Source organism: Raphanus sativus, unplaced genomic scaffold, assembly GCF_000801105.2.
Source record: "Raphanus sativus cultivar WK10039 unplaced genomic scaffold, ASM80110v3 Scaffold0852, whole genome shotgun sequence".
Taxonomy (NCBI): domain Eukaryota; kingdom Viridiplantae; phylum Streptophyta; class Magnoliopsida; order Brassicales; family Brassicaceae; genus Raphanus; species Raphanus sativus.
The window spans coordinates 1-19708 of NW_026616166.1; the positions used below are offsets into that span (position 1 = coordinate 1).

Here is a 19708-nt window from a genome sequence, read left to right on the forward strand (position 1 = left end):
ATGTGGTTTAAAAATTCATTGCTTCATCTTTCAAAAAAAGCTCTACTACACCTTTTTCGCCATAAAATTCACATATCTTTCGAAGGAGAGTTTAATTAACACTAACAAATTCTAGCTTCTCATTTATAAATTTTCAAGCTCTTTTATGTCTAATTCCAATTCCTGGACGAACCATACGGGCCTTAATGCCAAAAGCAAATCACAAACTCATCACTGGAACTTAGAAGAAATCAAGTTTTTCTCAAGAAGGCGTAGAACATTTAAAGCTAGTTATGGCTACTTCTGTGAGAGTTACTTTACCAGTCCATATATTATATATTTGTTCTGCGTTATATAATATTATTTGTTCATCATCTATAGTCTACTCGTTAGAAACCGTAAATTATTTGTCAAAGGTTTCAAGAAAATCTCATCTACCAAAACTAAGAAAAGAAAACAGTATGAAATCAAAGGCTCACACCAAGAAACTAACTAAACAACATTCACATTTGGTTCCGATAATATGAATAATGAACCAATGGTCTATTGGGTAAGGCACTGCCTTTATTATACTAATTTATTTTGTAAAACAGTAAACAAATGAAGATGAAGATAGTGATACAAACCACGTGTAATCAAATATTAAAATGAAAGGGAAATGCTAAGCTATGTATATGTTCTTCATCAAGAAGATAGCTAATCAAAGAATTGCTTTATGTAACCACACAAAAAAGATTATTACTACTCAAAATTTTCGACCAAAGCTTTTATTCACCTTTGATCATCAAAGACAAAGCCAAGTGGGACCAAGACTAGAAGACTCTTTTAACTCTCTACTGGTTTTGTCGACTTCTGCCCAACCGGTAAATCATCGATCCAGTCTCCATAGATTCGATTAATCTTCTTGGAGTCGCTCCACTTGAGCAAACACTTCTTTCGCCGCCCTTCATCGTTAAGACCAGAAGAGTCTGCTGTCACTTGTGCAATTGGTTTCATTGCAAACGGTTCGTTTGCAGGCACCACCGTTTGTTTACTCACAGACGCTGCTGCTACTGCGTTCATAGCTTCTCCTTCAACTCTTCCAACAGAGTGTTGCAGCAGCTCTGCAATCAGAAACACAAGAATCATCAAAAGGACTATCAAAAGGGATGGTATTAGCAACGATTATAATAACGTACCTGCTTGGCCATGAGCAAAGTGACAGTTATCACCAAAAGGACACTGACCCTTCTCAAACTTCCCACATAGCCTAGTCTTCCAAAACACAGTCTTGACACCACCACCACCACCATTGATCATAGGTGCAGCAGGTACAGGGATGCCTCCTTGTCTATTCACTTCAACTTGATGAGAAGCTGCAACACCATTCTCAACAGACATTGGATCAACAACACTTATAGCCAAACTCTCCCTCAGCTTCCCGTTCTCCTCACGGAACTTAGAAAGATCCTCGTGGATGAAATTGCACCTGTCCCCATAAGGACACTCCTCACCGAAACAAAACTTCCTGCAGAGCTTCATCCTCAAGATAATCTTCTGATCATCTTCCCAGTTACTATCCCCAGCGGAGGAAACCGAAGAAAGTCTCTCCCTTTCCCTCTCCCTTTCCCTATCCTTCTCCCTGTCCTGCACAGGAGGCCCAACAATCTCCTGCCAGTTAGATGGAGGTTGTCTCAAATCCTCCATCCCGTGAGCAAAGTTGCAAAGCTCTCCGTTCCTACAAGCCCCTGACTTGAACTTGACACACATCCTCGTCTTGTAGAAGATGTTGGCAGTCCCTTTGTTCATAGGAGGAGGAGGAGGAGGGTTTGAAGATGGAACCATCCCCCAAGAAGTGTTGTTGTTATCATCAGCAGCAAGTCTTGGCCTTTTTAACTGTGGCATTGTCTGTGATTCAGACAGCTCGTTGTTCGTTGAATCAACCATCTGGGTTTGGTTCCAAACAACATAAGGACGAGAATCTGAGTAACTCGAATCCATTACTGTCAAAACACAACAATCGAATTCTATGATTACAAAACAAAGTCTTCAACTTTCGATTATGAAACTATAAATGCTTGAAGCTGTGATACACAAATAACACGATTTAGTGGATCAGAGGAAGGGAGAGAGCAATACCAGGAGGATCGAACGATGGCGGCGGCGGCAGATTTGAGAGACGAAAGGCGTGTTAGGGTTTTTGAACATCTGATTGGTATATATACCTTTACTTGATTTAGTAATTACTTGGTGGTGGTAATTTTGTAAAAAAAACAAATCTGACATATGTGAAAGGCATTTCTCATCATTATCTAATTACGTTTTTTGTAAGAACAAATCCGATTTTTGAAAAGACATTTTGTCTGACATTATTTCAAGTATATGTATTATGCATATATGTTAAATGATCTTATCAGACCTTATAGTAAATGTATATTTCATACTATTGAATGTCTGTTAAGAATTTTTTATAGATAAATATTTTTTTTTGTTTTGTTTTTATGGTTTGTTTAGCCTTTGCATTTGTGTTTATGGTTGGTCCTGTTTTGTGTTTATGGTTGGTTTAGCATTAACATTTTTTCACTAAAACATTGAGTACATTACCAATAATGATAGAATCTTAAGTTTTTATTTGAAACAGAAATGAGGTTTTATTTGAAACAGAAATGAGGATTCAAAATGCAGCATGAAACATAAATAAAACAGCCACAAAACACATCAAAGCTTAGACGAGAGCATGGCTGCTCGGAACTTTTTAGATTCCTGCTCGTCTAGATTCATCTCTTTGGGATAACAGTCCATTAAAACAACAATTGCCTCGTTAATCTTCTCCTTGAGGGCTTCTGGTGATTCTAAGCACCGAAAGATTTCGGCTTGAGGTAGTTCAAGAAGCATTCCTGTGATTTTTGGTGCAAACAATGGCACGAGTAATTCCACCAAAGGGTAGAGCGACTCACCAATCATCTACAAAAAAAAAAAGATTAGAGTAAGAGAAAAGGATAAGCAAACTGGTTTTTCAAAATTAACCATCACTAGATCTCGACCCGCACAACCGTGCGGGTATTATTTTCATTTTTATATGTAAATATATTTATTTAGATCATTAGTAGTATATATTTTTAATTTTAATCATATATTTAAATATTTACAAAGCTATTTCAAATACAAAATGTATAGTTTGCATGTTGTAAATAATCAACTGTTAAACCGTCGTACGTATTTGTTGCTTCTTATTATATATTTAGTTTATTGTATTTTCATTTAGTTATTAAACATATTAATATGTGCATGAAAAATATTTGACAATTATTTTTTATTTAATTGATGTTAAATTTTTACCTGTTTTTCAAAGTTGACTTTCTTTTTAGCAGTATTTTCTATGTTTATTCATTTTTACACAATATATTATTATATCTACAAAAATGAAAGATATGTTAATTTTTATACATGTAGTATACAGTCTGCTAATGTTAAGCCGCTCTGTCATAATATTTTTTAACATAAATATGTTCTATTTATGAAAATAAAATTTAAAATTTATCAATTTAATATAATTTTATCATATTAAGTTCCATATGATAAAAAAAAATTAACATGATTGATTGTGATTATATAATAGATAAAAATAAGATATAATATTTTTATTTTTCATTTTATAAAAACAAATGAATATATTAATGTATAATAATATTTCAAAACTAATTACGGAATTAGTTGAAATATTTACATATAATTTGAAAATTAAGATATTGTTAAGATCTTTTTAAAATATTTTTCGAAATTTTAAAAAACAAATATATATATATATATATATATATTTTAAATAAAAAGATATCAAAAGATATTATGATTAAAGTAGTTAAAAAATTAATAATGATTAAAAATGTAGTGTGACAAAGTCTAGTAGGTAGTCCATTTTTAAAAAAATCACACATGAATTAGAAGTCATGACTTCTATTTTAATATAATAGATATAAATAGAAAATCAATTTTACAATTCGTTGTTCACTGGGAGTTTTTTTTTCAAGTGCTTCAGTCAAAACAGCTGAAAGAAATCTCTTGTGAAGAGCAGCAGCACGGGCTAAGGTATCATTAATACTGTAAACAGAAACAGGAGGAGACATGACTTGAGCAGTGGAGATGGTAGAATACTGAGCAGACCGAAATGTGATTTAGGATTACCGACTAAGGGCTTACTCTGATATATAGTAAAAACAGTTTGCCAATTTGAGTAAGTAAGAACAAATTTTTTATAATTGGAATTGAATATATATTTTGGACCGTGTGGAAAACACGCGCTATACAAAAAAGGCGAATAACATTTTCTACCACATATGTTTTGTTGAATATGACTTAGTTTGAATAATAGAATTTATTAAATAGTTAATAAATATTTTATTTTGGTATAAAATTATATTCAAGACTTTAAAATATCTAACGATATCTCTAAAAGATTTACTCAAGTTTTATTGTATTAAACTATAAACTTTTTTATTCTTCAAGTTTGTGTGTGATACCGTATAAAACAACAAACTTTCGAGATATAAAATACAAGAAAAATTAAACGGGATATAACTTTTTGTGAGAAAAAGGAGAAAAAAAAAACCATACCACATTTGATTGCAATGGAGACAATGGTATAGAAACACAAACATTTGTGTGTTAGAGCTAGTCACTTGTAAAATAGATTTTTCCTAGTGTTTTTTTAAAAATCTGAATTGAATTGGAGATCATACTAGGTTAAAGTAAATCTGAATCGAACCGGAGATTGGACTAGGTTAAACTTTAAACCGAGAACGTATCTGGATTGGGTGGATAAAAACTCGGTATGTATGTACTTTACCATAACAAAAAAGATTGTTAATTGTTTTTGGCTTTTAAATCATAACAACTATTAAAAATAAAACTTTCTATTTTTTATTTTATTCAATTTTTGAATTTCATAACTTAGAATGATAAATATTAAATATTCAAAATAGTGATTTTATATTTAAAGTTAAGATATTAATTTTATAGTAAATTTACTTTTGGTTTCTAATTTTTTTTAAAAAACCTTAATTTCGTTTATAAATTAAATAATCGAAATAAAAATTTAATTATGTTTATAAATATTAATTTTGCCTTGATTGTACGAATTAAACCGGGCCTAGTTCTTTGCGACTAACCGGAAGAAGATATATTAACAGTCGGAGTCAAAAACTGAGAAATGTTACGACAAACACAGAAAGCCCAAGTTGAGTTGATTTGGTAGATGGATGACCATAACCTTTTTGGTCGCTTCGGCAGTTAAGCTGTAAGTTTCGCAATCATCATGAGTTTCGAATCCTGTGTTGGCCACTTCACCTCACACGTATGGGACGGAATGTTCTCCTGCGTACATACATACATATCATTTAAAACAATTTTCTTATTTTTGCTTTATTAAAACTATCTTTTATATCATGGTACATACTCATATAAAATTACGTTTTCTACAAAAAAGGTTGTAAAAACAAATTTTATATTTGAAAAGACACAATCAAGTATCGACACTATCAAACGTAAATGTAATATATGGATGTTAAATTATCTACTTAGACCTTATAGCAAATGAATATTTCATACAATTGATATCCTTTTTGGATGAATTGATATCTTAGGTTCACTGGACCAGTCGATAAGGTGTATATAAAAAAAAACAATTGATATCTTTGTTGCGAGTTTTTTATAGGTAATCTTTATTTTTGATTTTATGGTTGGTTTAGCATATGTTTTCTTATAGGTAATCTCTTTGTGTTTATGGTTAATTTGGCATAGATGATCCCATTATTGCCGGACAAACCGAAACAAAGTTTTCTTTTCTTGACAAATTTTCATTAGAACATTGAGTACTTTAATACAATAATGATGGAATCTTAGTTTTTATTTGGAAAACAAATGCGGAATCAAAATGCAAAATGCAACACGAAATACAAATAAAGCCACAAGATGACATCAATACTTAGACAAGAGCTGGGATGAAGCTGGTCTGTCTACCATCGGTGGGTGTGAACTCCTCTCCTTTTCTTTGGATCTGTTGGGGCCTTTGGACATCCAGAAACAATCTGGTCTTTCAAAATAGAATCTTCACACCTGCTGAAATCCTCTCAAACGCTATCAGAAACGCAAGGGAATGGCTTCTTGCACAACCTGCAATATCGACAACTACAATGGGGACGCGACAAAACTCGTTCAGCACTACCTAACAGTTTGGCTAGATTAGTAGCCGCCTGCTTCCGAGCTCTTGATCTAGCAGCTGATTCCCTGTTCTTGATCATCCTCCTTTGCCTCCTCTCGGTAACCTTCTCTAGACAAGTATTGCTTCTTCCACGGTTAAGCACATAAGGAACTGGTGACAGAGAGTTATTTTCTGCGCTACTTATCCCTGGAGATGTTGCTGCAACAGTGACCCCGGCTAATCCATTATTATTGTTAATGGAGTTACCCCAGTGAAACCCTTGTTGACCATACCCACAAGCGCAGCAAATTCTAGTTTGCTTGTTTAGTAAAAATGGTTTGAGGCATCCGCTGCAAGCTGCTGAGTTGTCCCACCCACTTTGAAGCATGAACCAGGTGGTTAGTTCAAGATCATAGAATTATTATTTAGTACCATTGAATGATATGTTGTTTTGATTTTGGTCAGCAAAATCAAAACCAAAATCAAAGCCTAATCCCCCAGCAGCTCCATTGTTATTGTTCCTGTTGAACTGACCCGTCTGCTGAGAACAGACAACTCCAGCGCGAAACAGAAACTCCTCAAGCGTCATCTCCCCTAGAGTCTGTTGTCTCCCAGGAGGTGCATTAGACTCACCGCTGCTACCTTCCCATATTATCACCATCCTTGGTGATCAAACATTTCCAGACCTCATCGACAGTCTTCTGACTAATCGTTCTAGGCAATGTCGACGAGCCTTGCCTCTGGAGATTCCCACCACCACAAGGTTGCGCAACGGCTGTAGCAGCAGCAGAAGAAGTCATGGACATGGCCTGAGCTTCTTCAGCAGTCCATATGCTTTTCAGGAGTTCATCCATGTTCATCGACCCGAATCTTTCCCTGGTCCACCAAATGTCTCGCCAAGGGATTGGTAGTAGTATCTGTTGGCTTCATCTGGTTGCTTCTTTCCCCTCCGCCACCTCCTCAGTTGTTGATGTTGATGTGAGTTCCCATAATTTTGTCTTCACTTCCTTTTGAGAGGTAAAAAGAACAGATAAAAAACGAGCCAGAAGCAAAAGAAATTAGAATGGTTTACACAATGCTAAGAATCCATGAAAGAAAGAAGTTCCAAGGAGTGAGCTATGTGTCACATGATGCATGTTCACATCCACATAAAGAGTAAGTAAAGAGAACCAAAACTGCATAAATGTGTGTGTACAGATGTAAAAGCAAAGTAAAGTCGATCAATGATGGAAGATCTTCAGATAATCATCGAAAAAGAAGAAAAAATTTGAAGAAAAATGAATTCAACTAGATACAGTGTTTTTCTCTCCTATCAGCACATTTATACAGAATAACTTGAAAGTTTTTACTTTGTCACATCTTTGTCAGTCACAGCACAGTTATACATATAACAAGCATGAGAAAGAGATTGTAGAAGAAAAGCAACGGCTTTCTCTTAGGGTTGGTTTAGCCTTTGCATTTGCCTTTTTCTTATGTTGGTCTTCTTTTTTTTTATGGTGGTTTGGCTTTGATAATCCCATATCATTAATTTTGGATAATCCAAAACGAAATATATGTTTTTAACAATTTTTCACTAAAACTTTGAGTATGTAACCAATAACGATAGAATCTTAATTAAGTTTTTATTTGAAACATAAATGAGGATTCAAAATGCAACCGGAAACATAAATAAAAGCCACAAAATAAAATCAAAGATGAGACAAGATCATGGCTGCTCGGAACTCCATAGTTTCTAGCTCGTCTAGATTCATCTGTTTGGGAAACCAGTCCATTATAATAACAATTGCCTCGTTAACCTTCTCTTTGAGAGCTTCTGGTGATTCTATGCACTGAAAGATTTGGGTTCGGGGTAGTTCAAGAAGCATTCCTGTGATTTCTGGTGTAAACAATGGCTCGAGTAATTCCACCAAAGGGTAGAGCGTCTCACCAATCATCTACAAAAAGAAAAAAAAAAGTAAGAAAAAAAAAGATAAGCAAACTTGTTTTTCAAAATTAACCATTATATAAAAAAAATCAATTTTACGGTTCGTTGTTCACTGGAAGTTTGGTTTTCAAGTGCTGCAGTTAAAGCAACTACATGAAATCTCCGAAAAGCAGCACATGTTAAGGGATCATCAAACCTGTAAACAGAAAAAAAGGGAGGCATGCTTAAGCAGTGGAGATGGTAGAATATTGAGAAGACCGGAATATGATTTATGGTTACCGACCAAGGGGTTAGTCTGATATATAGTAAAAACAGTTTGCCTATTTGAGTAACTAAGAACAAAATTTTCATAATTGGAATTGAATATATATTTTGGACCGCGTAGAGGACACGCGCAAAACAAAAATGGCGGATAACATTCTCTACCACATATGTTTTGTTGAATATTACTTAGTTTAAATAATATAATTTATAAAATAGTTAAGAAATATTTTATTTTGGTATATAATTATATTCAAGATTTTAAAATATCTAACAATATTTCTAAAAGATTTACTCAAATTTATTATATTAAACTATAAACTTTTTATTCTTCAAGTTTGTGTGTGATACTGTATAAAACAACAAACTTTCGAGATATAAAATACAAGAAAAATTAAACGGGATATAATTTTTTGTGAGAAAAGGAGAAAAAAAACCATACCACATTTGATTGCAATGGAGACAATGGTATATAAACACAAATATTTGCATACCTTTGTAAGTGTGATTCTCATTTAATAAATGAACTTTGTGTGTTAAAGTTACTACAAATTGAATAGGTTTTTTCTAGTGTTTGTCTTTTTTAAATCTGAATCGAACCGGGGATCGGACTAGGTTAAAGTAAATCTGAATCGAACCGGAATTGGACTAGGTTAAAATTTAAACCGGGAACTTATATGGATTGAGTGGATAAAAACTGGATATGTTTTTACTTTACTATAACAAAGATATTTGTTAATTTTTTTGGCTTTTAAATCATAACAACTATTAAAAATAAAACTTTCTGTTTTTGTTTTATTCAATTTTTGAATTTCATAACTTACAATGATAAATATTAAAGATTCAAAATAGTGATTTTATATTTAAAGTTAAGATATTAATTTTATATTAAATTTACATTTGGTTTGTACTTTAAAGAAAGACCTTAGTTATATTTATAAATTAAATAATCGAAATAAATCTAATTATGTTTATAAATATTGATTTTGCTTTGATTGTACGAGTTAAACCGTGCCTAGTTCTTTGCGACCAACCGGAAGAAGATATATTAACAGTCGGCGTCAAAAAGTGAGAAATGTTACGACAAACACAGAAAGCCAAATTGAGTCGATTTGGTAGATGGATGACCATAACCTTTTGGTCGTTTCGGCAGTTAAGCTGTAAGTTTTGCAATCATCATGAGTTTCGAATCCTTTGTTGACCACTTAACTTTCTCTCACGTCCCATACGAAATGTTCTCCTGCGTGCACGCATTTACATATCATTTTGAACGATCTTATTTTTGCTTTATTAAAATTATCTTTTATATTATGCTAAAATCAACATAGTGATATAAATTACGTTTTTATATTTGAAAAGACAATCGAGTATCGACATTGTCAAACGTAAATGTAATATATGGATGTTAAATTATCTACTTAGACCTTATAGCAAATGAATATTTCATACAATTCATACCTTTTTTTGGATGAAACAATTGATATATCAGATTCACCGGACCACCCTATCTATTACTATAAAGAAATGATGTTTCTCTCCTGCTGACATGTCAGCTGACAGGTCACAAATTCGCGTGATACTGTTGCGACACGTGTCCCTTGACTCAACGCACATTGTTTCATTTATTCAAGTTTGAGTTTTGTTTGGGCTTTTGATTACACAAGATTTTTAAATAAAACTTCGTGAAGCCCATATTGAATAATAGAAACTGGACATTCAACGCGTCGTTTTCTAATTAATGTTGTTGAACCCTTTTCATTCTCTGCCGTCGTGATATCTGCTCGAACTTTAGGCTTTCGATTCATCTCCTTCCTCCAACCCAGGATTTTACCAGTTTCACATCCAATATTCCTTATCTCTTTTCTCAACCTAAACAGGTTATATAAATATTTGTCTGTGGAATGAAATGCATCTATATCAATCTCAGAAATACGATGTCAATTATCCCGTGATTTCGCAAAAGTGTGTTCATAGATGCTATTTTTATACTAACAAAATCATTTTATTTGGATTTGTAGATGGGTTATAAAAGCATGGTCTCTTCTGGACAGAGATTATTGAAGCTTTGAAGCCATCATGCTTCGTCTTCCAAATTATTTGAAAAGTTGTGGTGAGTGTTTGTTTTGGTTTACTTTGTATCATTAGAATCTGTGTTGAGTAGAATTTTCCAAATAACTTAGTTTGGTGGTGGATGTGTTGCAGGCTGTGAAGAGAGTCGGTTATCCTTGACGTGGGAAGAATGGATATGCCAATCCCTGATGAGCTATTGGATTCAGTCAACGTCTTAAGCTCGAATGAAACGGAGATTTGCAACGGTGGGGGATGTGTTGCAGTTGGTGCGGGAGGAATGGATACGCCAATCTCTTAACTATACTCAACGATTTGCAATGGGAAAAAAACCTCTCCTTCTCTAGCTGGTAAACATCTCTCTTCACGGAATTTGTGTCAGTGATGAACTAACGCTTGCTAATTTCAGATGAAGTACATAAATTTGTTAAGTTGGATTTAGTTGATTTATGTGTGGCGACGGTAATATTGACTATCATTGAGTATATTTTGATTGGGGAAACAAATATATGTTATAAAATTGTATAAGTTTGTTGGCCCTACATATCTTTTTGCTAATCTGTGTCATCTTCTTTACTACAAGTTTTTCTTCGGGCTTGCTTCAGAATCAAAGAAAGGCATCTTAACATTTAGCTCTGGGATAAGCAGCCATGGAATTCTGAAAAACAAATTCAATGCAACTCAGGAAGTGCTGATCAAATTGTGAAACGCATAAGAGTATCATGCTTTCAGTTATGCGTTGGAAACGTTGGTATGACTCTTGATATGACTTTTAAGATTGCAATATAATTGATTTGTATTTTCTTATCTTGACCTATAAAAATACACTTAAATTTATGCTCTTACTATTCAATTATGGTAGTCTCGCGCTATGATTGTAATTAATCATCTTAGCGAAAAGCCAATAAGTGTTACGCCATTTATATATATAAAGAATGCAATTTTTGTGAACCATCATTTAGTAAATTTCAAAGAAGAAATCAAGTGCCACAAAAAGTCAGAAATGTTGCAAAAAGCCAAAAGAAGTCTTAAGCCATTTTTATATCCCTTATATATTAAAATAGAAACACTTTTAAAAATAAACCTTACCTTCATGTGTGATTTACAAGAGTGCAATTTACACGTGGCAACTCTACAATCACTCTCACCCCTTTTAGCTAAAAACCATTAGTTTACTAGATTAATTACAACTTTTGCCATTGATCACATTTATTAGTTTCAAATATTATGTATACTATAGTATGTTACGGATTCTTTATAGTATAATCATATATTTGTTACAAAATCATGTTTCAAGAATAAAACAATTGCTTAATACAAATTTTAAATATATTTGCGTTGTAAATTCTAAATATATTGCATGGTTATGTATACAAATTTTTTATATTACTAATAATATATGTCATCAAATAGATATTCAAATCAACTTTTTTAAAAAAGAATTCGCAAAGTATACCATTTTGATTATAGTTGTAATTACGACTTTGATTATATTTGGGATTTTATCAATAACCATATAGTATATAAAACCATATTATATACACACCATAATCATATTATATTTGGGATTTAAAAAAACTTTTTCAAATGAAAAAAACCAATGGTTTAATATCACACCATAATATTTGATAATTTTTTATTCAAATAGTCCATAAAAAAAAACCACTTTCAAAAATGATGATCGGAAAGTCAATATTTAATATCGTAATCACTACTGCTAATCACATATTTAAAAACGATTTTAATGGCAATGCCCCAATCATAATCTATTTGATAATATTCTAATAGTTTGAAAAAGAAAGTCAATATCATAATATTATATAATTCCATATTAAGAATGTAGATCAATGAGATTATATTCTCATCTTTAATATTCTCATTGATAATAGTCAAAAAAAAAATTCAAAAAATTAATCGAGATTGACCATATAAAAAAACAAAAGTCAATAAAATGAATGGCCTATTGATTCAATTAATTACATTTTCTTATAAATAACTATTGCCGTTTCAAATTTGACAATACAATATACATGTAATTTAAATTTTCTTTCCAATGCTGAATTTGTGTGATCCGTGGCTGTATATAAGCTAAGTTTAATGACAAGATCTTTTTATTTACAGCAAATTGCAAAATCAATCTGGTAATTTGTGTGTTAATGAAATTTGGGCGATAATTTTGGAACATAAATTTTGGTAAATTAATTTGTGAATATGTTATGTAATTAATCAGATATGATCTCATCATTTGAAATCCAATCTTTATATCTTGTATATAAATAGGTTGTCTCGAGCACATATACTCATCACAATCTTCTTCTCAAATCTTCATTATAATATCCTTTGTTATTACTCTTAATAAAAGTACAAACGAAGAGTTTAAAAAAACACTTTCCATATGAATTGTTTAATTTTTTTATTTGTTTTTTAAATTTGTTCCTTTCATATTTTATTATTTTATTGCTTATATTTCATTTATCTTATTTCCATAGTGTAATTCAATGTTTCTTCTATAAGAGTTGTTAGTCACCATATGTTTTCTAAAATTTATGTCTGATTATCAATCATGCCATTATGATTGATTTTGTTATGAATACATACTTATTATTGGAAACTTTTTTAGATTAACAATCACACAATCTTAACTACATGTAATCATATAAGGTTTAAAAGACAAATTATAAGTATTAAACGGGTCTATTAAGTGCAAGATTGATGTAATTAGTGCAAAATTGAATCACATTTTCAAATTTACGGGTCTATTAGGTGTTTGCCTGCAGTAATAAGTTTTAAAATTTATATTATATTTAAATAACTGTAATTTATATTGTAGATTTTATTAATTTCATACCAATATTTTAATATAAATTTGATTAAGTTAAACATAAAATTTAGTTTCTTAGATTATACTTATTAATTTGTTTATGTAAAATTATAATTCTAGATACATTTTAAAATAAATTTTGTTAAGTTATACACACAATTCAAATCAAAATAGGAAAATAATAAATATTTTACATAAATAGTTTCAAAATTGATTAATTTATATAATTACCATTTCATGTATAAGGGATCAACTCTTATATCAATCACCAATTTATAGCTGATTTAAATTAAGATTTTATAGATGCCAAAATGTGTTTCCTATTGTATTGTCAATCACCTTTAAATATGAGATTGATATTACTCAAAACTTATTACTTGCGCATATTACTCAAACATTTACAAAATGCATTTAATAATTCGACATCTGGTGGAATTTTTAATTTGCGTGGAGATTACTTCAAACTAGGTACCATTGCATGTATAAATAGGAGATACAAACTATCATATTGACTTCACAATTGTTTTCTTCTCAAAACCACTAAACCACTACATAAGTTTCCACCCCCTATTATATCATAGAGTTTTTGAAGATATTATGTTTTTCTCTATTTTAATTTTTTTTTATATTATGTTATGCTATTGGAGGGTTTTATACATTTATTTGTTTTGTTTTGTTTTATAAATTCATACTTTATTTTATATTAGATGTTGTTTATTCTTGTGGTTCTTTTTGATTTTTTTCCACCGCCTATATGACAAATAAACTAATACATTAACAACTTAAAAAGACATGTATAATTTGTTAGTTAACCACAAATTTTCGTCCGACTTTAATTTTATATTTTTTTCTAAATTTTTGTATTCTCTGGAATTTTATAATATCTATAATTTCAAACTTATAGTTTTTTTAAATTTTCTCACTCCGCGCATGGCGCGGATTATCACCTAGTATATACGAAATGGGACTCTTGTGAACCACCATTCTATAAAGTTTAGACAGAAGAGATTAAGTGCTACATAAATGGTGACTTGGAGTAGAAAAACAAAATGATTTCGAGAGTTTATAGATACTTCAACCCAATTTTTTATTTGCTGGCTTCAGGGATTTGAGTTCACTGCGTTTTTAAAAACCTTGGAGAGAATAAACCATTGACAAAAAAGTTATTGGATAAACACATATACTCAAACTTCTATAAATTAATAATATTAGGACTAAACTAAAACTATAATTTTTTTATTAATTTATAAAAATATTAATTTATCGAGATAAATTAATAATGTTGGGACTAAAGTAAAACTATAATATTTTATTAATTTATAAAATATTAATTTATCGAGATACTAATTGAAATAAAAAATCAATTTGAAACTATAAATTACATTATTTTATAAAGATCTTTAGTGTATATTAATTTATAGAGTATTAATTTAAAAATGTTATACTGTACATGCGAGTATTTATGTCTCCTGAAGCATTAAGGTGTGTTTCTATATAAACATAATTTTGTGACGTGTTATCTCTCTTTTGCCCATATAATATTTTCATGTATATATTTTAATTTTACTTATTTTTGATAATCTCAATATTAATGATGTGTGAGTGAAGTAAAATTAATACGTTTACAAATTTTATTCTTCAAAAATCTCAGAAAAAATATCCTACACTTATAAAACTCGCCATAAAAAATATTAACAGTTAAACATGTATTTAAATTAACATTTCAAAGAACATTAAAAAAATTGGTGCATAGCGCCGGAAAACTTCTAACCAATAGTATTCTACTACATAATAAGTATTTACAAAATTAAAAAAGAAAAAAAGAAGTTAATGCTTACAAAAAGAAAACAATAGATTTATCAAAATTATACAAAAATTAGATATTCTATCTAACGAAACCAAAATATCACCTCCTGCCCGTAAGACGGGTCGACTCTAGTAAAGTATATAAAAACAATTAATATCTTTGTTACGAGTTTTTAAAGGTAATCTTTATTTTTGGTTTTATGGTTGGTTTAGCATATGTTTTCTTATAGATAATCTCTTTGTGTTTATGGTTGGTTTGGCATAGATGATCCCATATTATTATTTCCGGACAAACCGAAGTCAAGTTTTTTTTCTTGACAAATTTTCATTAGAACATTGAGTACTTTAACAACAATGATAGAATCTTAAGTTTTTATTTGGAATAAAATGAGGAATTAAAATGAAAAATGCAACGAAACACAAATAAAGCCACAAGAGCATTGCTGCTTGGAATTCCTTAGCTTCTTGTTCGTCTAGCTTCATCTGTTGGTGTAATCACTTTGGCTAATTAAAACTTTCTTTTTGAAGGCGTCTGGTAATTCTATCACCTTGAAGATTTGGGTTCGGTCTAGCTCAAAAAGCATTCCTGTGATTTTCTGCTGTAAGATTTGGCTCAAGTAATTTTATCAAAGGGTAAAGAGTCTCACCAATTAACTACAAGAAGAAAAATTAAAGTAATTGAAAAAAATATAAGCAAACTGTATTAACCACCATATTAAAAGAAAAGAAAATCAGTTTTACAATAGTTTGGTTTTCAAGCGCTTCAGTCAAAACAGCTATGAGAGGAGGCATGACAGAAATAGGAGGAGGCATGACTTAAGCAGTGAAGATGGTAAAAATTTAAGAAGACTAAATGTGAGTAGCATTACAGAACGTTAGTCCATTATATAGTAAAAACAGTTTGCCTGTTTAAGTGACCAAGAACAGATTTTTCACAAATAGTATTTAAATATATATTTTAAACAAAAAGCCAATAACATATTATACCACATATGTTTTGTTGAATATGACTTAGTTTAGTTTGAAAAATATTCTTGCCTCTGGAGATTCCCACCACCGTTGGATTGCGCAAAGGATGTAGCAGCTGAAGCAGAAGTCATGGACATGGCCTGAGCTTCTTCAGCAGTCCATATGCTTTTCAGGAGTTCATCGAAATCTTTACCCGGTCCACCAAATGTGCTCTGAAGCTCATCAAATGTTGGGGAATAAACAGAGGACCGTCTCGCCAAGGGATATGTAGTATGATAGTATCTGTTGGCTTCATCTGGTTACTTCCTTCCCCTCCACCACCTCCTAAGTTGTTGAAGTTGATGTGAGTTCCCATATTCTTTGTCTTCATCACTTCCTTTTGAGAGGTAAAAATAGCAGCTAAAAAACGAGTCAGAAGTGAAAGAAATTAGAATGGTTTACACAATGCTAAGAATCCATGAAAGAAAGAAGTTCCAAGGAGTGAGCTATGTCACATGATGCATGTTCACATCCACATATAAAGAGTAAGTAAAGAGAACCAAAACTGCATAAATGTCTGAACAGATGTAAAGGCAAAGTAGTCAATCAATGATGGAAGATCTTCGTGTCATTAAAAAAAAAGACTTTTGAATTCATACCCGATACAGTGTTTTCTCTCGTAGCAGCACATAATACAGATAACTTTTTTCTTTTGCTAAACAATACAGATAACTAGAACAGATTACATTATACATATAAAAACCATGAGAAAGAGATCCACTAGAGATTCCAGAAGAAAAGCAACGACTTTCTCTTAAATAATTGGTCGAATCAGAAACCCCGAAGGATAAAAACCTAAGAAGCAATACGAATCGGATCGATAAAACTGTTTAACTACAGTTTCACTACCAAAGTTTAGTTTTTTTACTACTTTGATCTAATTCAAAAACATACATCAACTACAACCGTGCATTTATTAAGCGGAGTGAAGACATTGCGAAGTGGATAATCCGACGAAGAAAGATCCACAGACAAATGGCAAGAAGCAAATGAAAGATTCATTTTGTCCAAGCGAGATCACAAGAAATATCAACGTTTTTTTAATTATATTTGTCCTACCAGATACACATGGCAGAAAGAAAGTAGAGTTGCAACCGACCGATAGAGGAACAAAATTTGAAGCAGTGGATTTTTTACTAACAAAGCTGGTAAGTAAAAAAGAAAAGAAAAAGCAAGGGTTTGCTCATGTCACTGCCTTGCATGTCAAGTACTGCGATTCCAACTTTTAATCAATCATTAAACTATCCTTGTTGCTAATTTAATTATATTATCAAAAAGTGTAATGGTACTTGGGGGAAAAGAAAGAGCGCACGTAGGTGGAGCCAGCCAAGTCGACAATTGCAAGTTGTCTAAAAGTATTCATTTAATGTAGATTGTAGAGTTACCCAGAAACATCTATGTTTTTTTTTTTTTAAATAAATTATAATCAACCCGACTATATATGAAGAAAAATGTTGCATTATTTTTTTAAAAAAATCTTAAGTTTTCATGCACAAACTAAAGAGCGTCTCCAGATCTGATCCGACGGTCGGAATTCTATTCCGACCAACTAAAAAAGAGGCTTGAATGGTTCGCTTTTGTCTTAAGTGTTCCCATTTATTTTCAGGCGGACACGAACAAACTTCCCCAATATACTAATACTTCCCCTGATGTCAGCTGAGCGTGTGTCTCTCACGCTCCTCGACAGGTTCCACTCAACGAGTCAGTTCGTCTCCGTACAATGCAGGCCCCACGGCTCGACCGAAATAGATTGGACCCAATTGGTACCGGAGAGGGAAAAGAAACAGATCAAAAGTATGACTGAGCTGTATTGCATACTGATGGGTCACACACTCACACTTCATGTCACGTCATCACGTGAACACCATGCGCCGACTCCTTTCTCTCACGCAAATTTTCTTTTCTCATTCTAATTTTCTCTTTCCTTTTTTAATCATCAAAATTAATTTTTAAAAATATACATGTGTATATAGGATAAAGAGAGCCATCCCAAAGTACACAAACAAATAAATCTTATAACAAAATGTACTTTGAAAAAGATACATTATTTTTTAATTTCTTTTTGCAAATATGTGTATATATGAAGGACCGGCTCAACACTATTAAGAGCTCTAGGGTAAAAAAAAAATTTTAGACCCTATATTTTTTTAAAAAAATTAGGCTCTATAAAATGACTAATTTGAAATATTTTTTTTTAACAACTTCATTGATGATGAAAGCAAACCAAGTTTAGTACAAAAGACAAAAACCTTAAAAAAAGAAAAACAAAACCAATTGCTCAATCTAAACAAGATCTATGAGCAAGAAGTTGTGGCCTCTCTTAAAATTTTCTGATGTGACCAAGCCTGACCTCCTAGCGCCAAATATTTGAAATATATTTAAGTTATTTTTATATAAATTAACTAATATACATGTTTTTATTTGAGTTTTTATTAAATTTTTGTACTCACATTTTATAATATTACATAAATTTAAATTTAGTATACTATATGCCATTAAAAAAACTAAAAAAAAAAAAAAAGAAATCGAGGTGGGCCCTGGGGGGGTCGCACTGACCGCCCTCCATGCTAAGTCGGCCCTGTATATATGTATAGTTGTGAATATCGTTAGTCTATAGGTTCAAATCAGAGAAACAATTGGTACGTGTAAGGCACCGACTTTGTCCTCATAAGTCAATTTCATTTACTCACGTACTATTTCGTAGTAGATAAACATTCGGACAAATTCGTCATCTCAGACTCTCATTTGATCATCATCATAGATTCATACATGTATTCATCCAAAAATTATACTACCTACTCTTATAAAAATCAAAACTAATATCTTTGTATTATGGAAGTTTCAATCGTTTGGATGTAAAAGAGTTACGTTCATACTACCATACAGTTCTTTAAAAAAAACATACAGTATTTTTGCTATATATTATATCGATCGGCTTATCTAGTTGGCTTTGGAAGGATATTACATACTCTATTCGGTAATATAAATAAAGTGATGCAAAAATCTACGATTAAAATATATCGAGATAAAATTATCATTCTTGCTTTGTCCATATATATCGAATATATAAAACGTGACTAAAGAAAGAATGAAACTACTAAATTGATATCTTAAAGAATGATACGCAACTACTTGGGCAACATCGATCTTAAATATGTTACTATAAACTGCAAATCCCTTCTAGAAAGGGATTCTTCCTTTTGTGGAATTATTTTGTCACGAGCAATGTCATGTTCTTTTCTTCGATAGTGATACATAAACTTCAAAAGCTAATGGTTAATTTGAGATGCATAATTTTATTCGGATTATACTTAATAAAGACACTGTATATGTTATAGTCATATTATGTAGAAGAAACTAGAAACGTTAAACGGATCAAATCAAGAAATTAAATCAATGTATGTAATTTCTTAATGCCGCCTTCCAAATTTCTTCCTAGAGGCTAGAAGACGCGTATCTCCTTCGAATTCCCCAAGCCAATGTGATTCTATTTATCACACGCATAAAATAGTGTGTAATTTTTATTGGGTAGATTAAAAAACTTTCAATAGCAGTTGTTAAGGTATTAATAGACTGTGTAAAATTAATAAGCAAATATTTTAATAGATTGTTTAGAAGATTTCTAATAAAATAAAAGGCATTGGTTTATATCTATTTTAACTCTCTT

The 19708-nt window shown here is 31.4% G+C and overlaps 2 protein-coding genes and 1 long non-coding RNA gene across 3 annotated transcripts; 1 reads left to right on the plus strand and 2 right to left on the minus strand.

Moving 5' to 3' along the window:
- Positions 1-790: 790 nt before the first annotated feature.
- On the minus strand, positions 791-2218 carry LOC130503191 (zinc finger CCCH domain-containing protein 39-like). Its single transcript, XM_056997872.1, has 3 exons — positions 2098-2218; positions 1158-1961; positions 791-1082 (listed from the first exon to the last, which is right to left on the minus strand). Exons 2-3 carry the CDS (start codon positions 1957-1959, stop codon positions 805-807), a joined length of 1080 nt encoding a protein of 359 aa, XP_056853852.1. The 5' UTR covers positions 1960-1961; positions 2098-2218; the 3' UTR covers positions 791-804.
- A 5581-nt stretch (positions 2219-7799) lies between these two features.
- Positions 7800-8384, minus strand: LOC108859870 (maternally expressed PAB C-terminal protein-like). Its single transcript, XM_018633773.2, has 2 exons — positions 8178-8384; positions 7800-8088 (listed from the first exon to the last, which is right to left on the minus strand). Exons 1-2 carry the CDS (start codon positions 8298-8300, stop codon positions 7843-7845), a joined length of 369 nt encoding a protein of 122 aa, XP_018489275.1. The 5' UTR covers positions 8301-8384; the 3' UTR covers positions 7800-7842.
- A 1703-nt stretch (positions 8385-10087) lies between these two features.
- On the plus strand, positions 10088-11318 carry LOC130503189 (uncharacterized). Its single transcript, XR_008940683.1, has 4 exons — positions 10088-10216; positions 10358-10449; positions 10542-10756; positions 10990-11318. It is a non-coding gene; the product is annotated as an uncharacterized LOC130503189 (long non-coding RNA).
- The last annotated feature ends 8390 nt before the right edge of the window (positions 11319-19708 follow it).

Coding starts and splice junctions, on each gene's coding strand:
- LOC108859870 (XM_018633773.2), bottom strand. CDS start 8,300: ATGCCTCCCTTTTTTTCTGTTTACAGGTTTGATGATCCCTTAACATGT. Junction 8,089..8,177: donor CTTCCAGTGAACAACGAACC/GTAAAATTGATT, acceptor TTCTTTTTGTAG/ATGATTGGTGAGACGCTCTA.
- LOC130503191 (XM_056997872.1), bottom strand. CDS start 1,959: ATGGATTCGAGTTACTCAGATTCTCGTCCTTATGTTGTTTGGAACCAA. Junction 1,083..1,157: donor CTTTGCTCATGGCCAAGCAG/GTACGTTATTAT, acceptor TTCTGATTGCAG/AGCTGCTGCAACACTCTGTT.